Source organism: Dicentrarchus labrax, unplaced genomic scaffold (assembly GCF_905237075.1).
Source record: "Dicentrarchus labrax unplaced genomic scaffold, dlabrax2021, whole genome shotgun sequence".
Taxonomy (NCBI): domain Eukaryota; kingdom Metazoa; phylum Chordata; class Actinopteri; family Moronidae; genus Dicentrarchus; species Dicentrarchus labrax.
In genome coordinates, this window is record NW_026136712.1 from 1,742,280 (window position 1) to 1,770,256 (window position 27,977).

The following is a 27,977-nucleotide window of genomic DNA, read 5'->3' on the forward strand; positions in this document are numbered from 1 at the left end:
TCTCATCCCAGAGAGCTTTCAGGCCCTCCTTCTCAGACTCCTCTGCCTTCCTCCAACGCTTGCGGGGCTGCCTTCTGCTTGCCCCCAGGTCATCGATCTCTTTCTCCCTCCTGCCCTTCGATCTTATTTTGGCTTCTCTGATGGTCACCTCACCATACCTGTTGCTGCATTCTTCATACAGGATATCCCCAAACAGGTTTAGCTTGGCTACCACTGACCCATGCAGAGCTTTTTGCAACAGCCCGCACAGATGTTTGTCCAGCTTTCTCCACTCCTCAGCCTCGTTGGCCTTTGGCCACTTGATCTTGTTCCTTCGGAGTGGGTTCTTCAGGTTCCTGGCCCTTTGGCTCAACTCCGTTCTTGGGTCACTTGGGGGTGCTACTGGGTTCACTTCTTGGGGTTCATCAGCATCCCTTTCTTCCTCCTCCTTCCTTTCCTCCTGCTCTACCTCTGCAACATTGGGCCCGTTGGCACTGTGGTTGTCAACCCAGCCTTGGATCCCATTTGTCTGACCTGCACTTACCGGGGCAGTGCCAGGTTGCATCAGGCAGGTCTGCATACTTCGCCTTCTTTCTCTCATAGGCAGCTTCCAGTCCCTCCTCCCATGGCACTGTCAGCTCGATCAGTATTGCTGACTTCACTGCTGCAGACCACTGCTGTTGTAAGTATGTACAACAAGTCCAGTATGGGCCTTTATAAGGTGGTAGTACCACAAGATTACTCATTGTCCCATAATAGCACTAAATAAATATTGTCTATTCTTGGCCAAGTCTAGAGCCTTGTCTACTCTGAAGTCTTTCTAACTCAGAATATGTTCCTCATTCTAAAGTGAGTTCATGCCCATAACTAATATGCTTTGCACAGTATGGTCCTAAGTTGCAAGACTTTAAACTATTAAACTTGTTTTCAACTTGAATTCAAATCTTTTTTTTTATTATACTACACTACACACTTTACAGCCTGTTCTCATTCCCAGGTCGTCCAATAAAGACGCCAGCAATGTTCATTATTTTATTAAGTGTTATTAAGGGAGAATAAGTATTCTTGTAGAACTAGCACCTTATGAAGGCCCATACTTTGAAAAGCACAATAAGATCATAATTCATGTATAACAATTTTCTTACTTAGTATGAGTAAGAAGCAATTATGAGGTTGTTGAGGGAAAACTCTTTAATTAAGTTAATGGCCTAGTAGTTGGAGAATACAGTCATGCCGAATATGACTATATAATATGCTACTGATATGTATGCTAATAAGCAACTAGTTAGTAAATATGCCTTTAATATAAGCTGTTACCACAATTTTAAATGTAGCTGTTGATGAGGTGTCCTTTTTTAGGGCATTCATCCTAGAGGGTGTTGTCTATGATAGGATTTGTTCCTCTGTAATATGTGGCTCACCTGACACATTCTGCACATGTTTCTTAATGGCTTTACTCCTTTAATTGACTTTGCATAGTAAGCCATCTTGTAGTGATTGATCACTGGATGTGAATACTATTCTGCCTGGAGTTTTTTTATTTATGTTGATCCGAAGAGAATGACTCAGTAGATGCTGTAGATTTTGCTTTAAGTCCTACAATGTATGCATTCATAATTTTACAATATCAGTGGTCCAGTGTGGTATCTCCTCTGATCATGAAGATGATATAATATGTCAGTAGGCATGCTCTGAGATTATTGTGATCAAAGAAACCAACGATGACAAATGCAGCATCTGGATTTGAGTGTTCATGTCATAAAGCAGTTTTAGAGCTTCATCCTCATTTGCAGGGTGTATGGTGTAAACAGCACTATTAAATATTGCAGTTCCCTGCATAGATATAATGATCTGCGTTTTACGGGTACATATTCCACATTTGGGGAATGAACCTCAGATGTTCCATTTTTTATGATGCTTTCTGTATCCCTCCTCCAGATTTACCACACTCTTTGATGTTGCAGTAACATTGATGTGCTTTGTAATTAGTTTCAAGCTCACAATTAAGTTGTAAAAGTTTCCATGATCATATGTGACGCGTACAACAACTTTTCAGCGTCACACATGCGCACATTTGAAATGAAACATTTATTTTGTTTAAATAAAGTTAAAATGCCAACTCTCTGTTTTAATTTAAGGGGTTTCACATGTGTTCAACCAAGATAAACAAACAAAAAAAAAAAACTGAGACAGCCAAGGATTCGTCCTAAAAAAATACGCACAGGAATGTGTCTGGACAGAAACTAAAAACCACGCCACGTTATTATCATAACAGCAAAGGCACTAAAGCTGCTGCAGAGTCCAAACCACGCGTCCTCCAAAACACAGCCTCTTTTATATTAAGTTACAGTGGAAGACCATAGCAGATAAAAAAATAAATTCAAAATGTTATTTAAGGTAACAATTTTAGCAACTAAAAATCAATGAAATAAGGATATCCTGGTCTACGTGTTTGAGCCAATATAAATTATATGACTTTCATCACAAATACTGTGGTCTAATCAATGAATGACTGCTAAGAAAAGGTGACTTAAGAAAACATTAAGCAGGAATAATGAGGATAAACTATGAACTTTGTTTATTTGTGAACATCAAAATGTTGTTTTTATACATTTTATAATGTAAGTAATTTGATAACTTTTGCAAACATTGGAAGACCCACCTCTTCTTTGCCCCTGACTGGGGTTGGTCCGGAGATTTTTTTTCTAACCTCACCACGCCTCATGCCTAAACTTAACCAACCAGCCAATCAGAGGCAGAATAGGGCGGGTCTTGTAAGGTAAGGGTTAGATACAGTAGTACATACTAATTGAAAAAAAATCTAGATCAGAAAAAAGAGAATGCTGTCCAAAATACAAATGCATAGGCCTACCATATTAATACGTATCAGGAGGTGAATCCCAAGATAAAGGTATTTTATAAAGGAGGGAAAGGGGATTGGGTGTGCACTGGATTATGATTTGTTGTCTAGTTTACTTGGAATTCCTTCACGTTTGACCTTTACGTTTGAGCTGCAGATACTTGACTCAGTGAGATGTCAGTCAGTGTTTAGGGTTAGGGTTAGGGTTTAAAAAGCACCAACGGCTTAGAAAAGAGTCACTCATGCTGTGTTGATTATGTAATAGTCAACCACCTCTTTCTGTATTGTTTAACATTTGCGCAACATTTAACTGAAACCTCGACTGCTGACTGGAGCGAATCACTTTTGGAATAAAAGCTCAACATTGGCCCCATATCAGTCTATCCCTCCAGTATTTACAGCAGCATGTCTGTGGAGTGGATTTATTGTCTGGTAGCAGTCAAAACTCTCTCTGTAATGAGTCTGTGTGCTGGGTGAGCTGACAGACCTACCCTGTTGCTCATTTGGCCAGAGTGGAGAAAGTAATTATGATAAACCAAATTACATTAATCATTGAGCTAAAAGTCTGCTGATGTGTGAACAATTTAGCAGCGAGAGCTCTCTGTTTGGGGACGAGAGATGAATTCAGTCATCACTGAGCGGTAAACAGATTCTTCACCCACAAAATGCTGGAGAGTGCTTCATAGTTTTAGGAGGATATGTCACCCTAAATTACTTTTTATTTTAGTGTTATTAATTAAGATTGGGAGATTTGACAATTAGGGAGCTTATAGGGGTTTCTGTGTTTCCGCAAGCAACCAGACACACACACACACACGCACACGCACACACACACTGTGTCTTTCTTCTTCTTTCTCTCCACTTATAATGAAACAGGGCCAGCAGAGTGGTCACAGCAGATCCATGACAGTGACTCTGGTGTCATTAAGAATCAATAAAGCGACGGCAGCGGGACGAGCGGTTGGAGGAGGGGTGTGAAAGTGTGTGTGTGTGTATGTGTGTGTCTACCCATTCTGTGTCTTTCTGCAACTGTCAGCAGAATGGGTCTTTTTATGCGTACCAATCATGTCACATAGAGAGAGTCCTCTCTCCATCTCTCTCTCTCTCTCTCTCTCTCTCTCTCTCACACACACACACACACAGACACACACACACACACACGCACAGAGAACCCCCCACATTGCTGCCCCTGAGAGTCTAGCATGACCACCTAATGGGTTATTTGTTCTCTGTTGCTTTGTGTCCATCTCACCACACACATCAAAACCCACACACACACACACACACCTACACACACTGACACAAACCTCTACTTCCATCCTGCCTCACTCTCCTCCCTTGCTCTGTTTCTTTCTTACTTGCCATCAAACACAACACATGCCATCATTCATACCAGGACATTCACACATGCAGCACGTGCACGTACAAACTCACACAATGACAACTTGCATCAGCTCTCTACCCATAATCATAAATTCACACGTAAGTCCATAGCCACAAGTGTGTGTGTGTGTGTGTGTGTGTGTGTGTGTGTGTAAGGCTGACACTAATATATTTGGATTGGAGCCAAATGTGTCATCTCATAGCATTAAAAAAAGAAAACTAAATAAAGTTCCGTCACTTCCTCTATAAATGTATTCTTTATTGTAGGAAAAGTGGACCATCAGATGGACAATTTAGACTATCACAGAAAACTTAATTGAAACCCATAAGAAACACTGTAAGAATTTACCTCAGCAAAAAAGCATAGGCTACTTTTGTCTGAAGAACATCTTAAGACTAAATCTACTTCTTTGAGTTAGTAAATTATGTGTACAGCTGCTGTAGTATACTATCAATTTTCCTAGAAGAGTGGCATGGTGTGACTTAACAGCTGCCGCACCTAAAAAATGCCTGTCAAGCCGTCAAATTTAACGCATTAATTGGATTAATTATATTTAGGCTTAAATTCAATGAAAACATAATGTATTTGGAAAAATGTCTTCAGATTTTGTTTTATTATTATTATTATTATTATTATTCAATTCTAATTTCTATCCAATGCTTCACTAATGTGCATAGTTAAAATATCTTCATTTGGGTGCTTTTACAAGGAAATATTGATGTGTTTGTTTGGGATTAAATCAGCATTTATTTCTGACACCTCTCCATTCCACCCTCTGGACACCCCATAAATGTTTCTCTACATCCGCTCCTGTCCTAGTCTATAGTGTTCATTGCAATAGTAGTTCTTTGCCCTTTTTCCCAAGAAAATGCCCTGCAGACCAAATGAATAAATACAAATCTGTGAGAAATCTATGATGAACCACAAGATGGCATCATGATCACACCCCACTCCCACTTAAAGACTACTCTTTTTACACCAGATGACAAGAATTGTAAAACACTAGTATTGGACATTAAACATCCAAAAAAATGTTAACGTAATCTTGATTTGTAGAGTTGTCCAGTATGGATGTTATCGTCCTTCAACAGGTTTGGTTTAAGTGCATGTATGTACCACGCACAGCGCTTTGCCGCTGCAAGCGGTGGTCCGTGATGGTTTAAGTCAACGTGCAGCCACATAGCTGTATTACCATGGCAACCACAGAAACTACACTACTCTGAGTTCAATGAATGATTCACATCTTCACCCGCAGAGAAAAGACAGATCATTTAGGACATGGTTTAAAAACTTTCTGTTAATCATACCATGTTGCTAACCAAGCAACAATCCTCTCTATTTATCTGCATTATGCTAGGTGGATAGTGATTAGCAGCAGCCTGTGTTGTACAGGCTAGTTGGAAAATAGAGAGGTGTTGCCTGGCAGCAACTGCTCTACATAATGCCACGACATTTGGGGCTGATTCTGACTGTCCTTAGTTCAGTAGTAAGTTCAGTCTGCTACTTGGTTTCAACTGTTTGATTCAGTTCCAACCAACTAGGCTGATATAAGCACTGTGTATAAAGTTATTAGCTCAGCAGCCAGCTTAGTTATTAGTTATTACATTGTGTGTGTGTGTGTGTGTGTGTGACTTTTGCAGTCTTTCAGTGGGCGAGAGGTGGGTGACATACTGCTTACATTGTGGGTGAGCCTACAATGGCACTTTAGATCCCCAGTGAGAATAGTACCAGTGTTAGAGGCCACTGATTCAGTGACAATTCAGTATAGTCACTGTAGCCTTAGAAATTGTTAAAGATTTGTCTGTAGACGTACCAAACGCCTGTTGTTCAATATATGTAAATATGTGGCTCTCACATTGTGTGTCAGACTGCTGTCTGGCTGTTAGTGAGTGTCAGTCCATCATGCTAATCCTGTCATGTCTCCCAACGTTTTAAGTTCTGTCTTGTCTCGTCTCACCTGCTATTTCTCTTTTTTTTTTCTCGTAAAACACAACATTCAGTTTGCAGAGCAGATCTGTATGTAGCAGACAAAACCAAAATATAATTTCTGTCACAATTGGAAAATGAGCAACATCTCACACTAGCTCACAAGCTGTGTCATTAAAAGAAATTCATATAAATATTCAATTATTCTAACTTGGTACAGCACAGAGCAAAGCCAGTCTCTGGCTATATCCCTCCTCTCTCCTGGGTCTGTGTCTCTTTACCGGACACAGGGGCCAATCATGATGAGGATGATTAATCCAGATGTTAAAATCCAGGGGCTGGAGTGCATGGACATAAGGGGAGTTGTCAAGTGACTTTCCCTTTGGGGATTTGTCTCTGTGTACTTTACATCCACCGAATAGTGAACTCCCTTTATGGCCTGCCATATGCTAGCGAGCTAGCACCTTAGCCTGAGTTAGCAGAAGCCCCACCTCGAGCCCCTCCGTAGGTGCATTAATCCAAGGTATGCTGAATACATTAGTCTGAGTTAGCATTACCGTAACAACCGCTGGAAGACTGTTGTGCATGCAAATACATAAGCACACAAAGATGCATGCGCTCTCACACGCGTGCACACTCGCACATACACACAAAGGTGCGCACACACTTACTTATTCTACCACCCGCCCATTAGTCTTGCATTGTTTCCCTCTGCCACTGACACAAGCTGAAAATGCTAGCTTAGATTATTCTCAGCTCAGCAGTTTTAGCACTCCTGGAAGTAGTGTGGAGAGCAATGAAGGTGTTTTTTTGTGTCTGCCTCTATGGACTGTATATCTTCCCCCAGAGCTCAGTGCATTTCTACAAGAGACCAGTGGAAAGAGGCGAGGTCCTCCACCAACTCCACCTTCTTTCTGCTCTTACTAAAACCTTGCTTATTTAGTTTCGGTTATACATTTTGCAGGCTTAACAAAGAATATTATACATTAGAGCATAATTAAACATGAAGGATAGTTACTAAAAACCAAAATCTAAACCTGTAGCCATGCATATTTACATTTGTAAAACATTTGAACATTAGTCAATATGTGTGAATTATAGCATCACTTGTGAACTTCACATGCAACCTTTTTGCACTGCAGATCACAATAACATCCTGTTATTATAATATGTCTGTAGTTACAATATGAATAAATACTGTTTTACTTTTTCTGACGTGGTCGCTGGTCAGGTAGTGATGCGTGCTGACTAATCCACCCGTGGCCATCTTATATTTTTGTGTGTGCATCCTGCCATGCTTGTTCCCTTCCTGTGTTCTCCTTCCTCTGTGTGCCATGCACGTATTTAGGGTACTGGAAGGTCCAGGGAGTTATAGTAAGAACTGGGCTTCAGGGAAGACCAGTGGTGCTCTGGTTGTAATTCCGGGAAAAGCTTCACCTGGCTTGGGTTGTTGTTTAGAGAAGCTCCCCTCGTGGCCTGGAGCAGTGGCTCTGCCGGAGATAGCGCCACTGAGATGGAACTGAAAATAGACAAACAGTATTTGTGAGACGGAGAGCGAGCGGCAATGTGCTTCATGAAGCCGAGAGGCTAGATGCTGTTCGCTGTAGCACTAACCCGTGAAATAGAGTTCACCCTCCCAGAGATGGCAGCTTACCACTTGTCCATCGGACATGGAGGAATTCAGATGTTTACAAAGAGAGGGAGGTGTAGTCAAATGCAATAGAGATGCATGCACATACACACACACACACCTTAACAACGCACAAATGCTTTGTTCCACATACCCACTGTGGGACTCATTACATTATCATGTTACACTCTTTCGTCTCACCCCTTTCACTCCTAACCCATTCCCTGCCTCCTCTTTTTTTCCATTTCAGGTGTTTACAGCACATCTGATCCCTGAATTATTCCGGGGGTTAATTGTGTCTGACGCCTACAACTTCACCCTCCCTCCTCATCCCGCTCCATCTTCATATCCCCACCCTCTATTCCTTTATTTTTTCTCCATTTCACTTTCAATTACCAAACTGCCACCACCAGGCATGTAGAAGGGAGAATAAAACACATGCAACCAGGAAACACACACGGGGTCTTGCATATGACACAAGAGGGGCTTCATCCATTTATGCATGCCTCATTTAAGTGTTCCTATTGTATGCATCCCCTGGGAAAATGTATGCAGATGGACTGGTGGTGGTGGTGGCATAGACTTCCATCAAACACACACACACCTACATACACACACCACAAGCATGAATGCCGATGTAGCCGATGTTTTGCTGAGGTTGGGGTCTTCCTCCTGCGCAGAGAGACATAAAGATCAGTGGCCATAACACACAGCCAAGCATACTGCAGTATATGGCTACAATCAAGCTTTATGTGGACCTGGCACAATAAACGAGGGCGGGAACTGAAACGGCCATTCTGCATACTGTGGGTCTTCAAAAAGTAAGGACAGTCAACCATAAAGACTGAGATATGTGCGACTGTGAAAATCAGCCACAGGAAAAGATCTCAAAAGAGAGATTCCAAAGTGCACAGAATCTTTTCCTGTCCTAACATGGTTTTCTCTCTTCCAACAAGGGTATCTAGAGGTATTTCTATTGGAATAGGAGCATCCTTTACACAGATGATGTAGTGAACAAGGCTTTCAGACTTTTTTGCCTCCCAAGACAGTTCTACCATCACTGTTATTTGAAACATTTTGGTAATTACACAAAGGACATACACGAATTTGCAGCCCACCACAGTGTATTATACAGTCAGTGCTCCATACAAAACCCACAATTCAATGAACAGTCCTGATCTCAAACAAAAAACCTCTCTTTGGAATCCAAGGAAGCAAGCAAAATATTCGTTTTGAGCCAGGAGGTTTGATGGTGGTCCACGGAGTGAAGAGGATGGAGCTGTAGAATAATCAGATTCTGTAGAATGGGTGAACTATAAAATATAGACTTTTTTACTTGTTGCCAAGGGTTGGCAAGCTAATCGATCACTCTCAGGACAGACTTGGCTTCTTTTACTTGTGAGTAGATCCGCCTATTTTTGTTTAAAATGCCGGCATTGCTGGTTGATGGTAAATGCATCAATACAGTTGCTCCAGCCCAAGAAAGTCGCCACAGACATCAAATTTAAAAACTCTGTAAAATACAGAGATTTACGTACCTGGTGGTGATGTGCTTAATCTGCATTGTTTGAATGTAACAGACATTAATTTATATGTAAACGTACTTACAGCTTTAAGCTAAACTGCAACTTTAGCTATTTATCAAGGCTCAACAGACATTTTCTTGGGACATTTCAAGTACGCTTTAGGAAAGACTGGTGTTTTCTCCACTTACAGCATGAACCAGTCATGCAATTCTTTCTGGGGTGTCATTGGTTAAATCTCTCCTGAACCATCCACCAGCACCACTCTCAAGTTTGAGAAAATAAATATACCATGCAGCTGCACAATCATTCTTAAGGTTATACCCGTGGCATCTATTTTAAACAGTTGTTCCTATGGTTTGAGGGTTTGGAAAGGCTGACACCTTGTCTCACCCACCGTGCAGGGAAAGAGCAGCGCGTCAGCAGCACAGCAGCAGCTGCTGCAGTCCTCTGTCAGTGTCTCCACTGGATCCGTTCAGCTACAGAACGGCTGTGTGTTCAGAAGCATTTTGACACAATCCCAAAACACAATCAAATACTTAAGCGTGTTAGTGGAAAACAATAGGTAAAGCCTAAAAATATACTTCAGATCACAATAGTGTGCATGAAGTACAAGCCATTATATGTGGCAAGTGTAGATGGAATATATGTCATACCTATTGCATTAGAAGAGTGCTTAGGCTCAGACAGACTTTAGCCCTATGTGAAAAAATACTCAAATACATGGAAGCGTGAATTCCTGGTATACTTTGTAATATGAAGGCTGTATTACTACTGTTTGTTCATTTCTACAGTCTATTGTCTACCGAACAGCGTTGGAGAAACACTGATTCAATGAAACTGCTTTATTCTTTGTTTTTATTGGTTTTACCAATTTTTTACCAATTTATCTGGAATGAGAGTTGAAGTCTTGTATCAAGATACAATCTTGGGATGGAATGGGATGTCGTCTTTTCATAGATTTTTCAGCGGTGCAGTATTTCCCACCTAATTATTTGAGCATATGATTAATCCAATGCTAACAGTGCATAAACGAAACACTGTCTTGCTTTTTCTCAACCTTCTTTTCAACTAAATTAACTTTGTCTGGCAGCACTTAGTTTCATTATCTTGGTTTTTGTACAGGACTTGCCACTGTACACTGCCAGTGCAATGGCATTAATACCCTCCTCTTTTATGCCCTCACTGTGGAGAAGTACAATGACATCCCAAGGTTCTAACCGCACCTCGTCCCATCAAATGTCACTTAAGTAAGGGACAAGCCCCTGATCCCTCATCGTGGCCATGCAGTCGAGCCTCATTTGCCATCTGGTAAACCACATGAATATACCTAGATCAGCAAGAGGAGTCGTTTACACCATGGTGGGACGAGTGCCGCCTGGAAATTGGTGGAATCCAGTCAAGTTCTGTTATTGTATTTATACTTTACATCTTCTGGCAAATGTAATCAAGGAATGATTGTGGCTATGCAGAATGATCCAGAAGCATCATGTTGTCTGTAAAATGTTCTTAGAGGAAAGGCGAAATAAAGTCAGATAGGGATCTCATCAGTAGCCAGTCTCACCCAGCAGCATGTACACATCTGAAAATAAAAAGGCCCATTACTCCTAGCGAAGGAGCTCCCAATTAAATAGGATGAAATCTACGAGATTACTGCTGGTGAGGAAGCTGGGTTTCCAGCATTAACAGCTGACATCCTCTCAGCTCAGCTCTCATCATTACCGTAAAAAGCCAGTCTTCATGTCTTCCCTACCCCCATCCCCAACCACCCACCCATCAGGAACTTTCACAGCGTTTCTTCCCCCCAAACCACAAACCAAACAGTGGCGCCTCGGCTACAAAATAACAACTATCCATCCCCGAACAAACAGCAAATTACTTTTTTCCCTTCATCCCAGAGCAGGAATGATTTTGCGTGTGACATGATGGATTTTTATGATGTGGCTTTACATCCTTGTCACCTTTTACAGCTTCTTACATTTTCTTAAATCAACACAAATTGGAAGTAAAGTATTGTGCTCTTTGTGATTATTTATGCATGGTTTTGTTGTTTGTGGCAGTGTGTTTGTAGGAGTGTTTGTTTTTTTCTGTGTTGTCTCTTATTTTGGAGGCTTTACTGTTAGTCGTTTTTCATTTTTACGTCCTTCCCATCAGCAATCTCCCTCCACTTTTCTCTGTGTTTTTTATTGGGCTTTCTATCTCTATATACATAATGCACACGCTCTTTACTGGATCTCCTGCCTCTCCTGATTTTCACGTTTTCCTTCGTTGTTTTTCTTATTTATTTTCCTATATAGTGCTATATCTTACCCTTCCTGTTTCTACCCTTAGTTAAATTCCTTGTTTTACGTGTTCCTGCTCTCACCCACGGTACACCCAGCAGGTTGAGCTTGCTGTCTTCCGTCCTCTTTTCTTTCCCTTCGGCTTTGTCTTTCTGTTAATAGCAGTAATAGTCTCATCCCTGCACTTGCTGTTATTCATCAGTGACTGTGTGTTTAACAGGCCTATCTTCTCTATGCGCTGGCATTTGGGAGCTCTCATTAACATTTGCTACATGTGGTTTAGTAAAGGTGGTGCTGAGATACATCTGCAACTATTCATCTTGCCCCACCAGGAGAGTTTGCAGGGCTGTGGTTCACCAACGCCTGCTGGGAGAACTGTTGCAAAAAGGAGGGTGTATGGGGTTTAAATTGAGGGGGGAAATATGGGATTCTGGGTTTCAGATAAGACTCGATAGCGAGGTGGGATTTCCAAGAGGAAGAGAACAGAACTTGACTGCTTTTTTCCACAACTTTTCTGTCTGTAACTATTTGCACGTAAAACCCACTATAGCCATTTACAGAACCCTCACTTAAATCATTTTATATACAACACAATGTCTCAAGATGTTTGAGAATATATTCACTGTCCATTCATTTTTATATTTATTTCCAGAATCTTCCACAACATACTGTACAGGTAAATCTTTATTTGAGTAGATTACTGGTGAACCTGAGGCCATGAAATTACAAAGAACTGACATAGGAAATATATTCTGTATTTTAAACAGTTGTATTATGTTTAGTCTGGAGTTGAAATCAAACAGCTCATTATCTTGCTTGATATTTAATGACCCATGGAACACTTGAGTGACTTGCTTCTGATATTATCTGACCTGGCTCACAGGTGTGTTTGTTGCCATTCTCATTCCAGTGAAGGCAGCTCCAGTCACATTTCAGACTATGTGACAGCTTTCTGTCTCTGTGAGTTTTGGATTCACTTCTCATCCATCTCTGCTGTATAAAAACCCTGGAAACTGGCCTTTCCCGCTCTTGTCATCAAGGCATGACATGTCATTTTTTTGGAGGGGCTTTGGTGCTACATCAGTCATACTCAGCTTTGCTTCAGTACAATTTATGTTTTCTTCACGTTTTTTGTGGAGACATTTTACAGCACTACGACTCATACTGCTTCTTCTACTAGCACTGTTATTAATACCTCTGTGAATACTGATATTCTACTACTGCTGACACCTGTTGCTGGAATTGTTTCTCTGCGACAAAGTAGTAGGAATCAACTAAAAGAAACTACCCCATTTACCTAAGAACCAGAGCAGAATGACAATTTGCCAGCAATTGTTGATCAGCTGACACTGATTGAAAAGTCATATAAATGACTAGTGTGTAAGATTCAGTGGCATCTAGCGGTGAAGTTTCAGATTGCAACTAACTGAATCTCACTGCCTTCCAAGCGTTTAGTAGAAACTACAGTGGCCACAAAAGTTGCAAAAAAGGCAAAAGGCCCTATCTAGAGCCAATGTTTGGTTTATCCCTTCTGGGATACTGTAACTTCAATGCACCATATTTGTAGCAAGAAACTATTTAGGAACTACGTTATTTATAATAGCAGCATCTATGCTAATCTCTTTAGCAGCCGCTGTGGGTTGTTTTTGAGCAAACGGTCACTTCTCACACACATTGTCAGACACACCTAGCGTTAAAGCGTGCATGTAGTGCATGCTGTAGCTGCCAGTAGTTCTTCAAAGGACACTGACCACTGTGTTTGGACACAAGCACGTAGCTTGAAGCCTGGTAAGATGGATTCTTCTTGATCTTGTGATTTTGCACTATCATGGAAAACACAACAATCCTTATATTCAGGTGATTATACACTAATGAGCACTTACCTATGAATATTATATCCCATTTCTGACACTGGACCTAAGGTGATTGTTTCTGTAGAATGATTGAAAAGTAGAATTGATAGCATTTTTGTTATAGAATTTACTGCTTGAAGAGTCTTACATAGGCAATTGCCTTAGAGCCCATTGGTCTTTGGCCGCATCAAGTTAGCTATGTATCTACAGGCATACATAAGCGGGATTTCTGCATTAAAAAAGAAGAATGCTAAAGAACAGATTTTCTACTGGTAACTCTGGTTCTCACTTCATCAGACTGATGAGCATTTTGCTTTTTTTGCAAGTCATTCTGTTGCTCTGCCAAAGCCTGTCAGGCTGCTCAGTCTCATTTGCAGAATTTGAGATGACAGTACCACAAGTGTAGACCTCAACTGTATCCTAAAGACAGAGTTAGAGGAGATATAAGGATTGTCATTTCCTGTCTTGTTGCTGTTTGGCTGTATTTATTAGCTCAAGGAACATCCACACATGCTCAAAGAGCACTGTGCTGCCCATAGAGTAGTGCTATAGGCATTTTTTAGGATGTAGGTCTGGAAAAGACATGTTCCTGCTTATTAGGATGCAGGTGTCAATAAGACCCATTCTATCACAGTAAATGTGCAGTGGTTCAAGGAGCAGAGCATATTTGGTGGAAAAGGGGTACTCCTGGTCCACACTTCTGTTCCTATTAGTATGTAGTATTTAGAAAGTATTGTATGTTTTTAAATTAGTTTTTAGAAAATATTTCTATATTCCTCCGTGTACCACTAGAGGCAGCTCATGTGCCACCAGTAGTACATGTACCATAGTTTGAAAACCAGTGTGCTAAAGTCTGATCTAAGGATTTTTGTCACCTGCTACCTCAAAGAGGGAGGGTATGTGAGTGAAATATTATGTTGTGCAACCAGGTGGAGCACAGATGATTAAATGGGAAACATTTCCACATACAGCATCTCTTCTATCATAATATACCTTTCTGCATTATCTTTGACAACCTCAACCATTGTTAGAGGCAGTTGCAGGTGAACCACAACAGCCACACCTCAAACTTTTGCTGCTAAAGATGCATGTCCTGTTTCACTGTAAGTGCTCCTTCTCATTTAACAAAGGTTTCCTGGTAGTTCTTTTTTCAGGAATGATAGAATTTGCTTTTCATAGGACAATGTATGTAATGTATGTTCCATTAACAAAGTTTTTAACATTTACTGGACAAAAGGGACCATTGGAAAGATCCAATTGTATACAAGTTTATGGATCTGTATACAGATCTGTATATCATACCATATTATCTCAAATTACATCATATAAAGATAAAAATAAAATGTGTAATAGATGCTGTCTGTAATTTTTTTTCAAACATATCACCACTTTGGATATTACCGTATTTTTGAGCATTTATTTTATTGTTAACCATTAAGTGTACTCTGAAAACAACAAATCACCTTTACTTTTCTCAGTGCCACCAGCATTAAAGCTGTGTAGGTATTGTTGGTAATTTTTTATTGTAATTCAAGGAGAGAGGGAACTAGACTCTTACTCTTGGCTCTGTTTTCAGGCTTTAGAAAATCTAGCACACACTCTAAACATACACACCAATGCCTCCTCATTCTTGTTATGTTGACAAATTTTAAATAGACCTGTATATTTGTTTTTTAATTTAGTTAGTTCTAAAGTGTAGTTTTTATTTTCATATCAGTTCATCAGGGAAACAATTTTTTCACTCTTTTATTTTTTTATACACACACACACAGGCTGAAATACACATTTCATGCACTTGTGGACATGCAACAGGAAGAGAGGTGGTGGTGTGATGGACTTCCACGTTAGCGGCGCCCATGAGCAGTTTCTTGGGGTTAGGTTGCCTTGCTCAAGGGCACCCCGGCAGTGCACAGGAGGTGAAACTGGCACCTCTCCAGCTACCAGTTCACACTCCATATTGTGGTCTGTGAGACCACGACCCTCCGGCGACCCTCTGGTTCCCAAGCCAAGTCCCTACACACTGAGCTACTGCCACCCCATAATAATAATAATAATAATAATAATAATAATAATAATAATAATAATAATAATAATAATAAATGTTAATATTGCACCTTTTATAAATAGACTTTACACTAGGCAAGGTTAACTTATCTTTATCTCATACAGTATGTGAAAACAAGACAGACATTTTGGAGGTATTTGTAAGATATGTGCAATGAGTCCAATGTAAACCATGTTTTTCTGTTTGTCTTTTTGTTGTTGCTTTTTTTCAGTCTTAATCCTGTATTTCGGTAACAGATGAATAAATATGATTGTTTTATGTATCTTTATCTCTACTTTCTCTCTAATTAATAATAGTTAATCATCATCTGCTTAAAAACACACTGCAAATGAATCTGTATTGTATAATATATTACTGTTATCTGAGTTTACAGCTCATGCTCATTTTAAAAGGCCAGTGTGTAGTATTTGGTGGTTTCTATTGGTGTAGTTACTTACTTGTTTAACCCTGCATTTCCAACCGTGAAGGAGAAAATATGGTGGCCATAAAAAAGGCATACAGCCCTATCTAGAACCAGTGTTTGGTTTGTCTGTTCTGGGCTACTGTAGAAACATGGTGGTTCAAAATGGCGGCCTCCGCAGAAGCCGACCCGCTCCCTCTGTAGATAAAAACAGCTCATTCTAAGGTAACGAAAACAACAAAACAATTCTTTATACACTAATGAGACATTACTGTACCTGTGGCTTTGTTTGTTTGTCTTTGCCTTTTTTTATTTGCGTGATTCCACAAACAAGTTTAATGTGTGTGGAATGAGCCAGTAATGGTGTTCCTTTAAACTCATATGTTATTCTTGTTCACCCCATCACAAACATGCCAAGTTCCTTAAGAAACTGCATATCTGTCACATTAAAAAAAAGAAAAACGTTTAATAGAAGTGGCCAGTTCAATTTTTTCAACAGTCCGTCTCACGTACAAACACACTCAGTGTAAATGGCAGTGAGAACAGGAGGTGATTATTTTAGTCCTTGGTCCACTTTCCTGAAAAGCAGAATCAATTTCCTGTATGGCTAAAGTGTCTCTCTCTCTCACACCTACTTCCTTTGTTCTTTCTTCTTTGCCTGACCCCTCCCTCCCTCCTACTTCTTACTTTCTTCACTTTTTTATCTCCTTGCTCTCTCTCATTCTCCTTCTGTTTAACTTAGATCTCCCCCATACCTTCTATTCACCCCTCTTCTCACAACATCCTATTTTTGAGATCCTCTGCTCTCCTCTGTCTCCATTTTCCCCATGTCCCTCCTTCCCTCTATCTCTCTCTCCATCTCTTCTTCTCCGGCTCAGCGTGATGGGACACAGGAGGCTGCTGTAATTTGATAGGAGGTATTAAAGTTGATTTGATTAAGCGTGGGCCAAATTACTGGCTGCTTAATGGAATCAGGCCCAGTCACCTGCCAGGGGCCCGTAGTCAAGGGGCTCAGCCCTGACACACACACACACACACACACACACACACACACACACACACACACACAGATTCACATTTAAAGTAATCCGTTTCTTTGAGCCGATAACGTGCTATTGTGAAATGAGCAGTTGATCAGACCAAGTGGCGACGCTGTAAAGGCCGGTGGGTCATGACATCAGATCCCTCCACTCTGTGATTTCTGACATCATTTCCTGTGGCCCTGATTGTCAGTTAGAGCGACTCCTGGTTTAATTCCTCCCAGCCTAGCAGGTCCTAAACCTGTTATTTATCCTCCTGCTATTCATTAGAGTCAGCAGCAGCAACAACAGGCGAGGAGGCACTTTTAATTACACTGATGACGGATGAGGTTTTTACAGACTGCAGACACTGTGGTAACTAGTGTTAGACCACTACACCCAGTCCCTGCTTTCTGGTATAAATCTGATTCTGGTGGTTGTTGTTGTTGACATCATGGTCATTTTTTTCAGACAAAAACAAAACTGTTTTCATGGGTGCAATACTAGCTTTTTCATATTAAGTCATTTGATTTAATATAAAAATACTGAATAATGCAGTTTCTGACAGTTTCTGCTGCTGTCCCCCGTCCCTGCACCACCGGGCCCTTGTGTCCAAACTAAAAATGACTTTCAGTTTGTCTGAATGGGTATTTGGCATTACATTTTAGATTTCATCAGAAAAGTGAGCGCTGGGGCTGGAACACCCCGGAGTAAAACACGGTTCTAAATAATCTCTAAAAAAATATACATGCTGTCTCAGATATGTTCCAACCGAAATAACAGTCAGATCCAGAAAGAAACAATTATTACTTCTTTCTTAAAAAAAATACAAATAAAATAAACTATTTTGGGGTATTAAATTAAATTTAAAACCCTTGAGTGTTGGCTACTGCTTCAATCCAAATGTGCTGATATTTGAGTGTTCATTGTCTGTTTGTATTATTCTTGTGGAAAGGTATAGAAATGTGGAAATGAAAGTACCATGAGAGTCATGTTTGTTAGATCGTGAGTGTAAGTCAGCCCAGCAGCATTAGGTCTGTGTTTGTGTGTGTTCTTGTATGTGTGTGTTAAGGAGGATAAATGCATCTGCTGCGGACATTTAGTCTATATTTGTTAAATTATGTGTTCATATGTCTGCTATTGCTTCGGTCGGGGAGAGATGAAAAGTATATTAAACACTGTGCTGACAGCTAATTATCTGTTTGCTATTGTTTGCTGAATGAACTCTATCACTATTGTGAATGGATAAATTGCTGTTTCACACTCTGCTCTCTTTTGTCTGTTCCCCTTCAGAACTCATTTCATCTTTCTGTTCTTTCTTTTCTTTTAGCCCCTTTCACTCTGCATTTTCTGTCACCCTTATTTACGCTTATTTGTCTTAATCCTCATTTCAGCCTTTTCTTGTCTATTTTTTCCTCCTTCCTGTTTTTTTTTCTCCTTCTTAACTTTTTTCTGTTGTTTTGGTCCAACTTTAACCTTTTCCTTTCCTTTCATTTCATTTCCTTTACTTTCCTTTCTTTTCTTTTTTTGTTCTTCTTTTCTTTTCTTCTCCTGTCCCTTCCTTTACTTTTCCCTTCCATTCTTTTCTTTTCCCAACATTCTGTTCCTTTCCTTTTTTTATTTTTCTGTTCTTTTCATGTCCTTACCTTTCATTAAATTTTCATTCCTTTCTTGTTTCTTTATTGTTATTTTCCTTTTCTTTTCTTTTCCTGTATATTATTTTTATTATATATTTTTATTTTTCGTGTCTTCTCCTTTGCCTTCCTTTTCTTTTCTTTTCTGCTTATGGTTTTGGTGTCAGCTACCCCAGTCAAAAAAAACATAAAATATACACAGTGGCACACATACACAGTGGCACACACACACACACACACACACACACACACACACACACACACACACTCTTTCTCTCACTCTCTCTCACACACACACACACACACACACACACAGGGAAAAAAAGACATTTCAACACACAAACACATCAGGCCTTATATCCCTGATTTATAAAAATGAAACTAAACCTCTGTTTCTCTCTCTCTGAGAACACACACACATATCCCAACCACTGGAGGGATTAGAGCCACACAGTTGCCGCCATCCTGCGCCCCCCACATGCATTTTTAATCAGAATAGGCCCCACTTCACCATTATACCCCACTAATTACCATAATACAGCAGTGAGTGGCTGACCCCCCCCCCCGCCCCACTCTGAGCCGCTTGTCCCACCAACACCAACAAGCACCGCTTGTCACAGCTGCTGTTTGGCTACAGGAGCACATCTTTCCATCTTTCTTTCCTTTGTGCTGTGTCTTGGGAACACGACTCTGTGACTGTTTGTTTGTGTGTAGATATATCTGAGAAAAAAAACACACATCAGTCCAAAATTTTTACTCAAACAGAATCAATAAGGATGCTTTTTAAATGTTCTTAATATATTCTAAGATGCTGTAATGTTCTGGACTGTAAGGCGCTGCTCTGGCAGACCTGTTAACTTTTCGCTTCTGTTTTCATCAGTTGGACTTCTTCTCTAAATCTCCTTTTCATTTACGTACAAAACACATTAGAAAAGGCATATGTAGTGTAATATATCATATAGACCCTCCACAGTCAGCAAATTAACATTTTAAAAACATGTATTATTGTGCAATTCTCAAATGAAAAAATTGTAAATAAGTAGCAAAGAGTTGCACTGATTTAACATAAGCATTATTAGTCATATCCAGTTATAGTACAGTCTTACTAAGACTGTAATATGGCGGATGAGGAGTGTAGGCTCATTTACATATTGTGAATCACAACACAAATCTCAATTGACAGGAAATTATTTTAAGTGACACATTGTTGGTTAAATTGCAATCATGTCCAGCTTCTAAACTGTAAGGACTTTTTCTTTGTTATACTGTAAACTGAATATCGTTGGGTTTGGGGCTGTTGCTGAGACAAAATAACATTGTCCCCCTGCAGTTGGAGAAACTGGAAAGGACAATTTGCTGACATTTTAAATTTCAAAACAACCTAACTAACCATTATTTATAATTGTATACATGCAGTTGGCAGTTTATTAGGTACACCTAGATAAACCTAACATAGTCTCATTCATCAGCCCTATAATAAATGTGTTTTAGACGCCGCTGTTGAATTGTAATGGGTTATAATCACATGTGTTTCTAATATTTAGACTACCCTAGCTGGTATTTTTAATTTAATGAATTTTTTTGTGTGTAGCATAAACAAATGCCACACACCACTGCATTTATAGCTTAAGCTAAATTGCAATGCCTGTCCCTAGATGGGCTTTTAAAATACATAAAACTTAACAAATACACAAGAGAGAGTACAAAACACGAACTCCACAATAAGTATGATCATTAAAAACACAGAAGTCAGCAAGAAAAACAGACAGAACAATACAGGACACAAAGTAATACATTAGAGTGTCATTTATGACTACATGACTGATCCCTCTTCAGAAACTGTTTAAATGATCCCAGTCAGGATCCAGTTTGAGTTCTGTAGGTAAGGAGTTCCACATTTTGTACTCTTTACAGTTCCTGTTGGATGCTCCACGTGTTACTGAGCCTGAAGTTCTCATGTAGGCATATGTAGATGAGTTTAAGATTAGCAAATTTGATAAAATTATCAAACCCTAACCCTAACCCATATATTTAATTTTCCAATTTGGATTGCTTGATGGGAAAACATCATAAGAGACTTAGTTACTGTAGATGCTGCTTCTGAGGAAGAGGTTACACAGTACAGTAACTTAAATGTAAAAATATCATAGAGTGCATGAAGCTATTAGCAGCATGAACTGTTACGCACTCTCTAATAAGTCTAAAGTTATGGAAGTTTTCTCAACAATTTAATGTGCTTCTCTAATTTTAGGTGAGAGTCTAAACATAGTGGGCAAAACATTCATATATTAAAGGTCCAGTGTGTCACATTGAGGAGGATTAATTGTCAGAAAGGGAATATAATATTCATAGGTATGTTGTAATTAGTGTATAATCACCTAGGGACTCTTATGTTTTGTTACCTTAGAATGAGCTGTTTTCATACATAGTACTATGGACTACAATACTACAGAATCCATGGGTCGCCTTTCATGGAGTCCACAATGTTGAACCACCATGTTTTCCACAGTAGCCGAGAATGGAAAATCCAAACACTGTCTCATGTTTTGCGCTTGGAACATAAGGGGGAAGTGAGGGAGCTACAGTCTGCAACTACACCACTAGATGGCACTAAATCCTACACACTAGACCTTTAATACATGAATATAAATACACACTCCATACAGTTGGATCAACAGCTCCCTAAAAGAGTTTCAAAAGCTGAACATTACAACCTTTATGATGGTAGCATTTATTCCAGGGTGGTTCATTCATTTTTTCTCTGTGTATCTACTAAATAATAAGTGTAAAATAGTCTATTTGTTTTATATTTTAAAAGTGAAGTAAAGTTTTTCTTAGTTTCCATTCAGAGCCCGCTTAGTTCTTTCAAAGAGGTGAATTATTTAATTCTCACATGCCAGCATTGAAAATTACAGTACAATGTCCTACTGCAGTGACACTCACACACACAGTGAACTATTTTCTGTCTGGTAGCATACACACATATACAGGAATTATGTCTGGTTGAACCATCAGACTTTTAACACGTGAATGTGTCTCATCTCTGTCTGGATGGTTTGTTTCAAATAGCCTGTGTTTGATGTTAAAATGTGTCTGTGATGGCTAACCTTTTCCTCTATTTTCTCTCTTGTCTAACAGGGCAGCGCAAAGGTCCCTCCTCTCCGACCAGTCGGCTGTACATGGAGACCCCCAGTTGGGCAGGTCAGTGTTTATGTTTTTGTGTGTGTGTGTGTGTGTGTGTGTGTGTGTGTGTGTGTGTGTGTGTGTGTGTGTACCTCCCAACAGGACCACATTTGTATGTTCTCACATCCAGTGGGTTCACTGATACATGTGCTCAGACATCTACAGCACAGCTACGCAGGTGTGTGTGTGTGTGTGTTCAGTGGGCTGCCTTTGTGAGTGTGTGTACGCAGGGGGAGAATGTGCTGACTGCAGTGCTTTGGTTCTGGGCATGCCCATTAGAAGTGGCTATAAATCCTGAGCGCAGTGCTCTCACTGTGTCAGCAGTCCAGCCAATGAATGGATATTAAACGCCACAAAAAAGCCTCTTTAATTTTGCCTGCCTCTGCCACACCACTGCACACTCTCTCCCTCTTTCTCTTTATCTGGCTATCTATCTACCCATCCACCTTTCTTCTTTCTCTCGTTTTCTCCTCTCTACCATCCCTCTTGCTCCCTCCCCTCTCTCGCTCTCTCTCCCTTCCTATGTAATAATTAAATTAGAAAAAGAAGAGGCCTGTTGGGGTGAAGATATCCACAGTTATAAACGTGGTATCTATTATTGACAAGCGTCGATGAAATATTATGTACAGCTAGACCTCTCACTGTGCTTTTATTTTAGATTAAAAGACAGTTTTGGTTGTTGAAAGGGAGGAAGGATAAGAAAATTGTAGTGAGTTTGTAGATGAAGAATTCTAAATTGCCCTCAGACGTGGAGCATGTAGCAGCAGTTGTTAATCATGCAGAGACATTTTGAAAGCAGAGATAACCGAATACTCAAATGTCTCCCGTTACAATGTTGACTGTTTGGCTGCCACCAAGCCTTGTGTTGGATGAACTTGCGCCGTAGCTTTTGGATCTTAAACACAAAGTGTTTTGCCATTATGTTTCCCAGTTTCCACTGCGTGCTCGGTATGTTTTAGTGCAGACTCGTAAATGCTGGCTGTAAACGCTCGGTCCTAATGTTACCCTGCACACTCTCTGCAACTCGGCGCTCGCTCTCAAACCTCCGTGCAGCTTGATCATAAAAAATGTATTATTATTTCGATTAAATTTGAGGTTCTGAAGCATGACTCTGGCTGTAGGTGTGGCCATCTGTCCTGCCAGCGCATCAATACCAATCTAATAGCAGGAGAAAAGATCAATCACAACCAGCTTAGATCTGTGGAAATATACACAGTCCATGTGGTTGCTCTGCAGCCTCTGCTTCACTCCAGTGTGTAGCCCATGCCTCTGATGGCTTGACATTGTGTTCAGCACCTTTTGTGGCAAACGTTTTTAGAAAATACACAGACATTAGGAAGCTATATTGTAGATTTATTTGGATATTATACACAAATTATCATTAGAAGAGACTATGATCTGAGCTTCTTAGAGCAAACACCATACAGCACACTTGTGAAATATTTTATAGTAGAAATCAGTTTAATCAACGTATGCCACGAGGGAGTGACAGGAATTTATAATACACATAATAAGCTGGAGCTCGCACACACACAAATCCTCCTCCCTCTTCATAATATCAATTACAGCTTGGCCTGGTTTAGCCTCTATCAGTGTTCGTCAGCAGGCCTCCAGGCCCAATCAAGGCTCTGCAGCCCAATCACACTGACATGGCAGCTAATTGGAAAGTTGTGCATGGCTCAAAGAGAGGATCATTGTTGGAGAGAGTTGTGGCGCCTTTGAAGCTCTGTGGTGAGATGTGTGTTGGTGATACAGTTCAAGAGCTGTTATAACAAAACTGTGTTTGATGTGTACCAATATACAGGGTCGATATCGGTATTTTATTGAACTTCAGCATCAAGAAAATAATAATTGTTGTTTTTATGCAACCTGGGTACTGATAGATTGAATCTATTTTACAAATTCCTCTGATTTTTTTCATCATTTCTACCAGTTATAGCATTTTAAAATGCTGTTTTAAAATGAAAACGATCTCCGTCCGGACGAGCATTTTATCACAGTTTCAGAAATGACAGTCATTGTCAGTGGGGGTCCTGGGCCTTACTTATGAGGCCAGCCTCAGATGGGAAGAAACTGTCCTCATGCCACAAGGTTTTGGTCATGAGAGTCCACAGCCTCCTGCTAGAGGTGAGAGTCCCAAAATGTTTGTAGGACAGGTGCAGGCCTCAGGGTCCTGGCGGGGTACAAGTCCTGGAGGGATGGCAGATTTCAGCCAATCACCTTGCTGGACAAACTTAACAGCAGGCTAACCAAAGCTATCATACACAAGCAAACTTTTAAACATTGAATGGTCAATGACAACATTAACAAAATGAATCCATTATTGACAACAATGTCCATGAGACAGCACGCATGTACATTCAAAGAATGTTTACCCTTTCTGTTGATGTAGTGTAATGATTTAGCCAGGGGTTGCTTTACTTTAATGTGTGTGTAGTTATTTGCTCCCAAGCATTGTGGGATAGTGTGTGTTTGGTAGAAGTTGACAACAAAATCCTTCACTTTGGGCCCTGTACTCATTTTTTTGATGTAGTACGGTCTCAGGAAGAAGGTGATGGCCATCAGATGATGACTAAAATTAACTTGTCAGGTAAGTCGAAACACAGCAGTTCTCCAGTTATCCTGTTCCATCCATGTTGAATAAGCCACTGGCAGTCAAGGCCGTTTTTCTGGAAAGCAGTTATGTAATAGGGACATGACAAATCAGGAAAAGACAAGTGACTGATAAGACCCAATCAAGAAGTGAACATAAGCACTAGCCATCCAGACCAAAATGCAACCCTGTGGGGCCAGCACTTTCCAAAGGTCTCTGCTTCCGGGGCTTGAAAATGCTAGAGTAGTGTGGCTAGTTGTAAAGCAAAAAATATATGTGTTTTAAAATGAAAAGCCTAAACCAGTCCCTGTTCCCACTCCTGAACGCTTCTTCCTTTGGCAACCTTAACTGTCTGAGTTTGGCTGTGACGTAACATGGTGACACTGCAAGCCACAGCTTTTTGGGTCTTCAGGGCATCACAACAAAAACACATCTGACAGGTTTGAAGTTTGAAGTCCAGTTAAACCAAATGCATTGATTTGGTTGGAAGTGATATGCTGGCATGTCCCCTATTTCTTCCAAGTTGGAATGGCCAGTTCCCCATGCATTACATTGCTTTGTCTCTGCTAACTCTCTGTTTGTCTGTATGCTGCCATGTGCCTCCTCTAGCAATCATTTTCTTTTCCCTCATTAGTGAGCTAAGAGGGTGGGGTTTGCACCTTGGTTCTCACGGCCCCTTCTAGATCCAGCCTCTCTCTGTGCCCTAACCACTGGGAAACACATGTGATCCCTCACTGACTTCCCACCCATTTACACTACCTAGAATGTTAGGGAAAACTGAATTGTCCAAAAGACAACATGAGCCATGTCACATTATATTAAGTCATACACATGAAAATATACTCAGTGAGAGTTGCATGTCTTTTCATTTTGAACAGTGGGTGTTGATGTACATGCTAATAGTGTGTTTTTCCTTTTAATCCCCATCAAAAACTTAGCATGTATGGCGTCTTTGTGTACTGTGGTATCAATGTTTTTCCACTCTGTCAAGTGCAGTGTGAAATACTGGGGCAGTTTGAATATTCATATTGACTTAAAAAAAATGTGTCTGACTGAAAAATATTGACAGAAAGCGGCCGTCAGCAGCTTCAGAAAAGAAAGTTCAAGGTCCAAAGGTTCATTGACCAACTGAATGGAAAACAACTTCCTGTTCACTCACTAAAAACGAGGTAATTGTTGTGGTTCTTGGTTCTAAAGCATAAACACAAAGTAACAAAAAAACTGTGACTGTTGAGCTCCCTTTGCAAGATGTTAGAGTGTCCTTATTTTTAGGTTTTTGATTAAGTTGCTTGTCGCCAAAAACATCTTTTTAAGATCACAGATACAACAAATGTAAAGCCTCCTCCAGTGATTAATAGTGTACCCTTTCTATCTAAAGCTCAGTTCAGTGGTGAGTCCTAAACAAGTGTACCTCTCTAGCAGCATGTAAAGCTTCTTGAAACTTGTCTTCTCAAAATTATACAATTAAGTTGAGGGCTTTCTACGGCCCAAGGGTTAATGGAAGCTCTTGTTGTTCATCTCCATGGTTATTTTACATTTGTCACATATTTGCCATCAGTTAGAAACAGATGGGACAGTATCACAGCACATCTTGGTAAAATTAACGAAACAAGACAGCGGCTTGATCCAGCCAGAGAGACATTAACTACAATGACTACTAACTGATCCCTGGATGCACAAACGAATCCAAACCGTACCTGTGACACTGATTGCTCCGGGCTGATTGCTCCGTGCTGATTGGTGGAATTTGACCCCATAGTCATTTGTTAATGTTGTTAAGCTGTGAGTTTGTTTCCCCGTCATTAAAAATTAAAGCTTAGCTTTAATGGTGATAGCACAAAGCAACCGGTGAGCTGTTAAAGCCACCCTTACATTATTAACACAGATAAACACTAGCATCTGGGGCTAAGAGGAAAGATCGCCATGGTGATGATTTAACTGACACACACACATATATAAGCATGATTATACACTACAAATGTCCTCTGTTCAGTTGCGAATATCAACACTAAAGGTTGAAAAGGCTCAATAGAGGCTGTGATCATTGTGGATTCAATGGATTTCATTGTAAAGACACACAAACACACAGCTCAGGAGTGTAAATGATGAAGGTTCTCTTTGTATTTGTTAAAGTGATGTCCAGTGTCTCTGAGCTGCTTTTAACACTCCCAGAAAGGCCATTACAATTAAAGGAGCGCTGGCCAGAACGAAGGGAAATGGAGAAGAGTGTGATGAGAGTAAAAGAGGGATGTCAGCACAAAGAGTGGCGGAGATGCTTTTAGCCTCTCTCCGCAGGAGTAATGTCCAATTACTGCTCCGTTTGAGGCCTGCGCCTCACACTGTCATCAGCACACAAGCACCAGGTTATGGCCCTCTGCAATGGGCCGATTGTCAGCTGCCATGGATCACAATCAGCCGGCAAGTCCTTGGGGCCATCCAGAGGAGAGGGGCATTTCACATTGAATATTCATGTTGTTTTACTGGTTATAATAGGCTAGAGAACTCTCAGGCAATGAATTCCAAACATCATCATGAATAAACCTTCCCTCTACGCCTTCATCGGCTCACTCAGACATGCTCTGTGCTGTTTTTCAACACTTCGTATCATATCTTTCTAAAGTGTTTGCTTCAGTTGAGTTCTATATTTTTCTCTCAGGCATTAGGGGGGAAAAGAATAGATGAGAGTGTGTAGATGTGATGGTGTTTCATCTCCTCTGACTCTGACCAGCAGGTGGTACCAGATATTTAACTTTTTTGTCTTTTGTCTTTTCCTCTCTCTTTTCATTGCACTGCTCTCACACACTTTGAAGGGTATCACATTTGCAGGATTGTTTAAAAATGCAGTGTTGAAATGTGTCAGAGCAGTCAATCCTTGGTCTATGCTGCTGACTGCCTTGCTGTTTGCACATTTGCAGCTTGGCATTCACTCTGGTCAGTGATCTACCGAGAAAAAAAAACATTTGTTTTTCAACAACTACATTTATCTGCATAATAAGTTACAGTCAAATAAGTTGCATCATTCCCCCCCCCATATTCTGATTTAACCTTAGTTGGTGGAGTTAAGAACCTTTCCTTACAGCAGTAGCTGTTGTGTGTAGTAGGCTATGTATTTGTGGTGCATTTTTAATCTCTACCACAAGATCCTTTTTTTCTTGTATTAGGGTTGTTTTTTCATAGTCTTGGCAACATTTTAATTATCAATTTCATAGCAGAGATCTGGGGAAGCTACTGCACAACAGTCCAGCATGGCAGAAACGCAGCTGTACAGATATTGACCAAAGCCCCAGTTTATTACATTTAACAAAACCACCAATTTGGAAATAAAACCAGTGAATCCACCAAAATGCTTTTCCACTAAAATCTTAACCCGGATGCTTTTCTTTAGAGAAATAGAAACTCAAACTATAAGCCGTTTTGCCTTCTGGATCTTGGCTTAAGAGTTATCACCATGGACAAGCAGGGGGGTGGCTTCTTGGGCTTTTCCCAAAAGGCCAAAATCTTGTAGAATTTTAAAATAACTTCAACTTTGTGCTATTTGGAGCGCCCTGGTAGCTCTTGTAGAGCTGGTTTCCCATGAACCAAGGCTGTCCTTGCTGCAGCTTTCCTGTCTATCTTGAACTGTCTTGTCTATAAAGGCAAAAGCCCC

The 27,977-nt window shown here is 40.3% G+C and overlaps 1 protein-coding gene across 6 annotated transcripts in view; it reads left to right on the forward strand.

The window, feature by feature from the left end:
• The first annotated feature begins 21,695 nt into the window (after positions 1-21,695).
• Positions 21,696-27,977, forward strand: part of rbfox3a (RNA binding fox-1 homolog 3a) — a 289,238-nt gene continuing 282,956 nt past the window's right edge. For all 6 annotated transcript variants that reach the window (XM_051416824.1, XM_051416821.1, XM_051416825.1 and 3 more), the window contains exon 1: positions 21,696-21,756. In XM_051416824.1, coding sequence (XP_051272784.1) covers positions 21,735-21,756 — 22 coding nt within the window. In that variant the 5' untranslated portion in view covers positions 21,696-21,734. The remainder of the gene's footprint in view (positions 21,757-27,977) is intronic.